Source organism: Phocoena sinus, chromosome 10 (genome assembly GCF_008692025.1).
Source record: "Phocoena sinus isolate mPhoSin1 chromosome 10, mPhoSin1.pri, whole genome shotgun sequence".
NCBI classification, from domain to species: Eukaryota; Metazoa; Chordata; class Mammalia; order Artiodactyla; family Phocoenidae; genus Phocoena; species Phocoena sinus.
Genome location: NC_045772.1, coordinates 270,420 through 279,356, shown reverse-complemented (window position 1 = coordinate 279,356; position 8,937 = coordinate 270,420). Strand labels below are relative to the sequence as shown.

The 8,937-nt window shown below is 62.9% G+C and overlaps 2 protein-coding genes across 2 annotated transcripts; both read left to right on the top strand.

Moving 5' to 3' along the window:
- Positions 1 to 232: 232 nt before the first annotated feature.
- Positions 233 to 4,200, top strand: ADM2 (adrenomedullin 2). Its single transcript, XM_032647027.1, has 2 exons — positions 233 to 518; positions 1,095 to 4,200. Exons 1-2 carry the CDS (start codon positions 409 to 411, stop codon positions 1,411 to 1,413), a joined length of 429 nt encoding a protein of 142 aa, XP_032502918.1. The 5' UTR covers positions 233 to 408; the 3' UTR covers positions 1,414 to 4,200.
- A 325-nt stretch (positions 4,201 to 4,525) lies between these two features.
- Positions 4,526 to 7,068, top strand: MIOX (myo-inositol oxygenase). Its single transcript, XM_032645780.1, has 10 exons — positions 4,526 to 4,633; positions 5,059 to 5,139; positions 5,348 to 5,428; positions 5,506 to 5,668; positions 5,822 to 5,889; positions 6,018 to 6,127; positions 6,205 to 6,272; positions 6,360 to 6,409; positions 6,594 to 6,706; positions 6,788 to 7,068. Exons 1-10 carry the CDS (start codon positions 4,619 to 4,621, stop codon positions 6,894 to 6,896), a joined length of 858 nt encoding a protein of 285 aa, XP_032501671.1. The 5' UTR covers positions 4,526 to 4,618; the 3' UTR covers positions 6,897 to 7,068.
- Positions 7,069 to 8,937: the final 1,869 nt, after the last annotated feature.

The window sequence follows — 8,937 nt, the reverse complement described above, 5'->3', positions numbered from 1 at the left end:
CACCCAGTTCTTTACCCCTCCAGCCTCAGGGACAGTGTCCCCCACCAGAAGCTGGCGGAGGTGAGGCTGGCCTCCCGGGGTCTCTGGCCAGCCGCCCGCGCTCCCTACGGCCGCCGCCCTCTCTCGGGAGCGCCCCGCCCCGCCCCGCCCCGTCCCGCCGGCGCGTCCGGCTCCGCCCCCCTGGAAGACTATTTAGCCCCGAGGCGCTGAGGCTCAGGCCCCAGCAGGGCCCCGACCGCCAGCTGACCGAGGAGGTTCACGCACCACTTCGTGTCGCTTTGTGTTGGAGACCCTCGCCGACCTACCGGCGCCAGCCCGCGCACCCCGAGGTGCGGGCGGAAGCGGTGGCTCAGCCGAGGGCCGCCCCCAACACCTGCCCGGCTCACTGCCCCCTCCGGCCCCGCCCTCATGGTCCGGCTCTTGACGGTCACCCTCGGTTGCATCAGCTTCCTCTACCTGCAGCTCCCAGGCGCGCTGTCCCTCGGCCTGGCCCGGAGCCGGCCGCCCGCGCGACCCAGGTGAGCAGGTCTCAGACCACCCTGGCTGCCGGGGCAGGAAGCCAGAGTGCTCGGGGGAGGCCTCCCTCCGACCCCGACCCCTCCCCAGTTCCTCTAGCCCCTGGTTGGGGAAACCCCCCACCTGCTGCTGGGGCCAACCCCCTAGATCAAGGGCCAGCCCCAGGCCCTAAGCAACCCCCCAGCAGGGCAAGAGGTTCCTCTTTCTCTGCCTGTCCTCCGAAGGCATGCCCACTCCTCGACACTGGCAGAGCAGACCCCTCAAAAGGAAAGGTCAGCTGTGGGAGGGGAGGCTGGAGGGGCCTCAGGCCCGCCCACCTCCCCCCACCCCAAGGGAAGGGCTGAGAGGGAGTCACCTGAGTCCTGAGCTTAGTGGCCCACAGAGGCCAGGGCTGCCCCTTGCCCAGGGAGGAGCAGGTAAATGGGCTACTGAGTGGCTGAGGGCCAGGCCCTGAGCCCTGAGCTCAGTGGGCTTCCCCTGCCAGTGACCCCAGGCCTGTGTGGAAGGGAAAGTGGGTGGGTTTATGGGTCCCTGAAAGGCTGGCCCGCCGGACTTACTTCCTCCATCTCCCTCTGCAGGGAGCCCCCAGCCCGGACTCCTTCCAGTGGCTTGCAGTCCCGGCACCCTGCAGCCTGGCCTGTGGTCTGGAAGCTGCACCAGGCCCTCCAGCCCCAGAGGAGTGCCAGCCTGGCCCCTGCTATGGGTCAGCCTCTCCGGAATGGCCCCCGCCGACACTTGGGTCCCCGCAGGCCCCGAGCCCAGCTCCTGCGTGTGGGCTGTGTGCTGGGCACCTGCCAGGTGCAGAACCTCAGCCACCGCCTGTGGCAGCTTATCGGCTCAGCCGGCCCACACGACTCAGCCCCTGTGGACCCCAGCAGCCCGCACAGCTACGGCTGAGGCGTGGCAGGCCATACCCCTGCCTGTCCCAGCTGGGATGCCGCGCCCTAATCCCAGAGCTGCAGCTGAGCCCCCAGCCCAGAACTAGCCCCGAAGCTCCTGCAAAGAGCAGTCACTGGAACAGCGGTGCAGGCCCCTGAGGACACCCTCGCCCCACCCTACCCCCACCAGGTTCTGCAGCAGCCAACCTCGAATGACTGTGGACACAGAAGCCAGTGCACGTGTGTGGACCCAGCAGATCCTGAACACCCAGGGGCTCTGCCCCTGGGGAGTGTAACACTTGGAGGCGGTTGGCAGCATTAGAGGACAGGGTCTGCCCAAGGACGTAGGGCAGATGCCAGGGACCTGAACACCCTGGGCCACCTCTGGGCAAGCAGGAGAGAGGAGGGGCCCGGAGTTGGCCCAGCATGGCCTCTTCCCTGCTGGTCTTGACATGGTAGGATTAAGGCTGGACTGCCCTGTTCCAGCTGGGCCCAAGGTCACGATGGAGACTCCCTGCCTGTATGCCCTGAGGGCAGCTGGGGAAAGGGTGCAGGGGTTCTGGGGCAGAGCAGGGCAGAACACCCTTCCCACTCCCTAGGGCAGGGTGGGAGTGGGGCGAGGCAAATCTCCCAGCCCAAATCTCTCAGCTAAGGCGGAAGCACCACCACCTCAAGGTGGGTAGGGATGGCCGAACAGGGGTTGGGGCCCCGCGGGCCACAGGGGCTCCCTGAGCCCCATTCCTGCCCGGCGTGGGGACAACAGGAGGCTGGAGCAGGCTTGCCAGGAGCCTGGGGGAGGGGACTGGCCTCAAATTATCTGAAGAACAAGTCCACAGCCAGGGGGCGGAGTTCTTGGTGTGTGTGTCTGCCCCCACCTCCCACCCGCCACGGGGGAGGGGGAGGGGCTTTAAGTGCTGTGACACCAGAGCCTTTTGCTAGTCCTGTAGTACTGGCGCCCTATGCCTCACGGGTTCAGAAATATGGTTTCCGTTATTTAACAAATGTTCATACAGCACTTAATTTGTCGATGTTTGCCATGTCACCCTCTCAGCCACCCTGTGAAGAGAGCATGCCTTTATCCCAGCTCTGCAGCCAGAGATCAGGGAGGTGCCTGCGGTCCCTGCAGTGCCCACCCACAGAGCCCATACCCTGGGTCGCTGGCAGGCCTGCCCCTCAGACCCCCGGGGGCCCCCTAAGGGCGGGAGGCTCCTGGAAGCGCCATCTGGCCTCCCACCCTTGCGCGTGCTCTTCCAGCTCAGGGCTCACCTTCCTTCCACCAGGCCCCGTGGGAATAGTTCAGGCTGGTCCCCGCCCCGCTGGGGAGATGAACTGAGGACAGCAGGGGCCCCGGGGGAGGAGCCGAGAGCGCCCAGGCCCTGAGCCCAGGGGAGGCGTGGATGTTGGGGGGAGGCTGGAACAGGTGTGTGAGTGGGGGCTGGATGGGCGGCAGGCTGGGCCTCAGAGCTGGGAGCCTATGGCCACCAAGGGGTGTAGAGCAGGCAGGGAGGGTGGGCTATGGCACAGGGCTAGGGGGACTCGGGGGTAAGGAAGAGGAGGGCTCCGGGAGGGCCGAGTCTGGGAGAGTCAGGAGCTCAGCTCGGCCCAGATCCTCCCTGGCCCCGGCCCTGGGGTAAAGTCCCTTGCGGTCTGGTTCTCCACGCGGGATGCTCCCTCTGCCAGAACACCACCCCACACTGCACCCTCCTTGTGGCAACGCAGACTGCCAGGAGGCCCCCAGGATTGCACCACCTGGTGCCCTTGCCGAGGTGCTGCCTGAGCCTTGGACTGTTTTTCCTTAGGGTCGCCCGCCATGGTCACAGCATCGCACTGTGGTCCACATGGCCCCTGAGCTCCAGACCGTGTCCTGGCTGCCTATCTGACACCCCACTTGGAGGCCTGGTGGCAGCCCCCCAGCTCCCCCACCCGCTGCCCCTCTCCTGCCTCATCTGGATCCACCGGCCGGCCCTTTGTCCCTTCTCTTGGTCCAAGCCACCACCTGCTTTGGGGTCATGGTTTCAGCCCCCGTCCCACCTCCCCAGGCCCCTCTCCATCCTTGCAGCCAATATTTTCTGAGCACTTGTGGAAACAGAATAAACCCTGCCCCCACCCCCAGGGACTGAGATTCCAGTGGGAGGAGGCAGAGGAAACCAACCTCAAAAGTGCGTGAGGGATGCACCTGCACCTGGGAAGCTGGAGGCACTATGGGCTCACATGGGCCAAGAGCACTTTGCTGTTTCAAGTGCGGCCTGGTTGATTCTCAGCGTGGGCAGGAGGCGCCTTGCGGAGTGCCCAGCACCTCGCACCTCGCCCACTGCCCTCTCCCGTCCCACTCACCCTGACGGCGCTCGGTGCCCGTCCTTCGCCAGAGTGCCGGCCTCTTTCCAGTGACTGGACCGTCAGCTCCAGGCGGTGCGGTCCCTGCTGTGTCCTCACTGCCTAACTCAGCCCGCACATGACCAGCGCTATGTATTCATCTCTGCCCTGACTCGAGATGGAGCCCCTCGCTCCAAGAGCCTGACAAAGACCCCCTGGACCAAACGTGAGCCCAAGGCTCCAGCCTCGCCCAGTATTAGCAAGAATCACACCCTTGACAGAATCCTGGGGTGTAGCAAGAGCGCCCCCACCCTTGATGTCTCGCCTCTGGCTATCTTCCCTCCTGACCCCTGCCCACCCAGCCCACCCCAGGCCCCGTCCCTGCCTGGTGGCTGTAAATCTCCAGCTGACTGTGCTGGGGATTTTACTCTGTGTTCAGAGTGGAGCCCGACCTCTCCCTTCTAGGAAAACGTGAATAAAGTCTTCTATCCCACTTTAACAAGTGTCAAAATGACTTTCTGAAATAAGCCCCGCCCCACCCCGCCCCAAATCCCAGGTGCCTGGGGATGATAGGGTGTTGGGAGGGGCCTACCGCCTGGGGCATGGAGGTGTTTAAAGCTTGGGAAGCAGGAGTGGGAGTCTGGCTACAGAGCAGCCTCGACCTCCCAGGCAGGTCAGTTGCTCCAGGGACGCTGAGGTTGGCTGGTGGGGGGGGGGGGGGGGGCCGGGGGGGCCGGGCCACTGGGGCTGCTTCTATGCTGACACATTAACTCTCAGAGGCCAGGAGGAGGGTGGATGGTCACTCATTACCGAGGGCCAAGGCCAAGGGGCTGGGTGGTGTCCGGTCACTTATGTAACCTGTGGGCATATATACGGGCACCCAGGCCTGTGGAGCTCTGCCCCCTCTCAGGATGAAGGTGGCTGTGGTGAGTACCCCAGACCCCGCACGGGCTGCTCCCCCGGGGAAAAGGCAGCAGCGCCACGCCCTCTCCCAGCGGGTTTCTGCCGCCCGCTCATCTGGGTCAAAGGTCTCCCTCCTTCCTGTCGTGGTCTAGCTGGGGCAAGGGTCGTCGGCCCAACCCCTGGGCTCCCTGCAGACCCAGGTCTTGAGAAGGAGATGCCGGGTAGGGGTGCTGCCAGAGCCGTGCATCACTGGGGAAGCAGGCATCCTCGGCATCCACCCTGCAGATAAGGACACCAGGAGCCTGGAGCACCCACGGGCCTGTGCTGGGAGGGGCTGTGCCCTGGGGCGCCCACTGCATCTGACAGTCTCGTACCCCCTTGGGGATGTCCTCACTCCCTCACGGAGCTGGCATTGTGGTGAAATGGGTTCACTCCCCCACCCAACCAGGACCCAGACCCTTCCCTGGTCTACTGGCCTGATATGGAGCCAGAGGCGGCCAAAGACAAGGGCAGCTTCCGAAACTACACGGTGAGCACCTGCGGCCGCCCCTCACTGCGCCCCTGCCTCTCCTGCCCCTGGGAAGGGCAGCACCTGTCCCCTTGCACAGCTCCAGGGGCTGCCCTGGGGATACCCCGTTCGCGTCTCATGGGGCCAGGCCTGGGATTGGGAGGCAGTGGCCCCCTGGGTGTGAAGGGCAGGGGTTGGCGAGCTGCCTGGCTGACCCTCTGCCTTGCAGTCCGGCCCTCTCCTGGACCGTGTCTTCACCACCTACAAGCTTATGCACACGTGGCAGACCGTGGACTTCGTCAGGAGGAAGGTAGCTGGAAGACTCCCAACCCGAACCCCCCGAGGGCCGACCCTGGGGCTACGCTGACCTCTCCCTTACTGGCCCAGCATGCCCAGTTTGGGAGCTTCTCCTATAAGAGAATGACTGTCATGGAGGCTGTGGACATGCTGGATGCGCTGGTGGACGAGTCGGACCCCGACGTGGACTTCCCCAACTCCTTCCACGCCTTCCAGACTGCCGAGGGCATCCGGAAGGCCCATCCCGACAAGGGTGTGCTCCCCACCCGCCCCGGCTGGTGGTGGGGGAGGGTGGAGGTCCGGCCCTCTCCCAGCAAGCCCTGCCCCCCACCCCAGCCCCAAGGCTGTCCCTCTGCCCTGGCCCCTGCACCCCCTCTAGCCTGCCCTGCCCCTCTCTCTCCCCCAGACTGGTTCCACCTCGCCGGGCTCCTGCATGACCTGGGGAAGGTCCTGGCTCTGGCAGGGGAGCCCCAGGTGAGGAGAGGGGTGGAGGGGGTGGGCAGGGCGGGGCCCAGGGCAGCCTCGGCTCTGAGCTCTGCTCTGGACACCCACTTGGTGGGCAGGCCAGTCAGGCCCACCCACCGTTACCTGTCCCTCCCCAGTGGGCAGTCGTTGGAGACACCTTCCCAGTTGGCTGCCGTCCCCAAAGCTCTGTGCTTTTCTGGGACTCTACCTTCCAGGACAACCCTGACCTCCAGGACCCTCTGTACAGGTATACTTCCCTCGCCATTGGCCCTTCCCTCTGCAGGGTGTTTCTGAGCCCCCCTCACCCTCTGTCTCTCCCTGCAGCACAGAGCTTGGCATGTACCAGCCCCACTGTGGGCTCGAGAACGTCCTCATGTCCTGGGGCCATGACGGTGAGGCCAGTTAGAGACAGCAACAGTGGGGACTGCGGTGGGGGCCACGCCTCTGGGTGCCTGGTGGTGACACCCTCTCTCCCCCAGAGTACATGTACCAGATGATGAAGTTCAACAAATTCTCCCTCCCACCGGAGGTAGGTGTGGGGGAGGAACCAAACCAAGAACCCCGCCCAGCCTAGCCCAGTCCATCCCAGTTCATCCCAGTTCATCCCAGTCCAGCCCAGCCTGGCCCAGCCTAGTCCAGTTCATCCCAGTGCAGCCCAGTGCAGCCCAGTCCAGCCCAGCCTGGAGCGTGGGGTGTGGTTCCTCCTGCCCCAGGCCTTCTACATCATCCGGTTCCACTCCTTCTACCCGTGGCACACGGGCGGCGACTACCAGCAGCTGTGCGACGAGCAGGACTTGGCCATGCTGCCCTGGGTGCAGGAGTTCAAGTATGGCCGTGCCCGTGGGGGGGAGGCGGGGGAGGGGAGGGGACCCGGGGCTTCATGAGGCACTGTCCCTCCGCGCTGCAGCAAGTTCGATCTCTACACCAAGAGCTCCGACCTGCCAGATGTGGACAAGCTGCGGCCCTACTACCAGGGGCTCATTGACAAGTACTGCCCCGGTGTCCTCCACTGGTGACCGGCCTGCCCACCCTGCCCACACCCAGCTGGGTGCCCTGGGGTGACAGCCACTGTCAGGCACAGCGACGACCCACCCTGGCCTTTCTAGGGGACCCCACATACCCACCTGCATTCCCTGCCCCGTTGGCCCTTCTCCCCGGTTGCAATAAAGACTTTGAAGCAGCTCGTGAGTCTGACCCTCAAACCCTCATTGAGACCGAGGCGTGTCGTGGCAGGGCAGTCACTTGGGGGGGCGGGGGGCGGGACAGGCAAGTCCGCGATCTCGTGGACACGCGTGCCCGGCCATTTCTGCTGCCATAAGCTTCTTGCTCGTCCTCCCAGCTCTGGCGTCAGAACCTGGGGTCACCCTGCCCACCTCCACATTCTGAAAACAGCCACTGAGTCCTCTGGGCTCAGTCCCCTTAAAGAAAACAATACAAAATACCTGATAGCTAGAAGAACGCACTACAGGAAACATCATGAGAAATGCTCACTCAGGTTAACTGCCATGAACACGATCCACGAAAACACGCCAAGAAACCCTCCGTGGGCCCCAGGGTGCAGCCCTCACCTTGGCCGACAGTCACCTTCTTTTCCTTGTGGTTTCGTCCCCAAGTGCGCACCCCTCATGCTGCAGTTCAGCGTCAGCCTTCCCTCTACTAGCGGTTTAGTCCTTGAAGAAAGTGGCTCATGTGTCTAGGGACTTCCTGTTGGGATTTGCTGGTTGCGTCCCCATGGTGTCTGTCAGTATACTTTCCTCGGTTTTTCTTGCTAACTGGCAAATATATTTAGAGGCTTAGTCAGATTCAGGTTTGACTTGTTGAGGGCAGGGGTGCCCTAGAGGCGGGGGCTGTGCTTTATCAGGAAGCCCCGCTGTTTCCCGTGTTGTCAGAAGCTGCTGTGCGGCAGTTTCAGGTCTAAGAACACCCTCCACCGGATAGAGCGAGAACAGCAAGGCTCCAGTTCCATCCTCACTCACCTGGTAGAGCCCCGCAGTGAAGAGCAGCTCCCCTGGTGCTGTTTGGCTCCATACTCTTAATTTACCGTTTTGCAAGAGCTGGTTCCCTAGCATCCTTCAAACATGATCAAGTTGTCTGTTTTTGAATCAAGAACGCGTAGATTTCAGCATATTTGCGCCTCAGTGAGTTATTCTTACTGGTGCTCAGACAGGGTTGGGGAGGGTCTTTCCTGTGGGCCCCTGGCTTCTTCTGACCATCGCAAGGGTCTCTGGGATGTCTTGCCGCGTCTGGTGTAACAAGACGCCCGACTGTTTCCTGTGTCTGCTGTAACAAATTATCACAAGCTTGGTGACTTAAAACAACAGAAGTTTATTCTCTCAAGTGCTGGAAGGAAGCCAGAAGCCTGAGATCAATGTGTCAGCAGTGCCCCCGCCGGAGGCTCCGGGAAGATCCAGCCTCAGGTGACACCAGCACACCCTGGCTGGTGGATGGCTGTCTCTTCTCTGTCTTCACGCAGCTCCTTTTCTGTGTCTGTCTCCCTCTGCCCCTCTTATAGAGACACCTGTGATGGTATTTAGTGCCCACCCAGACTATCCAGGATGACCTCATCTCAACGTCCATAATTATATCTGCAAGATGCTTTTTCCAAGTACGGTTACACTCACAAGTTCCAGGGATCGGATGTGGACATCTTTAGGGGCCATTTTCCAGTTTACCACAGAGGCTGCCCTAGACGTAGAATTGGCCCTTTCTCCAAGGAGCCTTAATTTTGCTGAGTGGGAGGTGGTATTACAAATCCACGTGCTGGGGCTGAAGACCCAGTCACTTCTTGAATGTCCACTGGTTGTAGCCACGAAAGGTGGCACTGCCCGCTGCCCCCCCTGCCTTGTCCAGGCTGCCGCACGGTCAGACCCTCCTGTTCCGCTCAAACCCCACCCCGGCCCTCCCTGTGTACCCCAGCCCCTCTGTGCGCTGGTGTCAGGAGAGGACGGGCTCGAGTGTGTCAAGAGGCTTTGCCCAAGCTCTCCTCCACTCGCTGCGCTTCCTTCTGGAGAATCCCTGCCTGCCCTGGGCTCCCTCGCACCGTCCCTGGGCAGCCTT

Excerpts from the sequence above, each read along its gene's own strand:
- ADM2 (XM_032647027.1), top strand. The coding sequence starts at position 409 with ATGGTCCGGCTCTTGACGGTCACCCTCGGTTGCATCAGCTTCCTCTAC. Across the intron at positions 519-1,094 it reads CGGCCGCCCGCGCGACCCAG|GGAGCCCCCAGCCCGGACTC; the intron begins GTGAGCAGGTCT and ends CTCCCTCTGCAG.
- MIOX (XM_032645780.1), top strand. Across the intron at positions 6,128-6,204 it reads CTCCAGGACCCTCTGTACAG|CACAGAGCTTGGCATGTACC; the intron begins GTATACTTCCCT and ends CTCTCCCTGCAG. Across the intron at positions 6,273-6,359 it reads CATGTCCTGGGGCCATGACG|AGTACATGTACCAGATGATG; the intron begins GTGAGGCCAGTT and ends TCTCTCCCCCAG.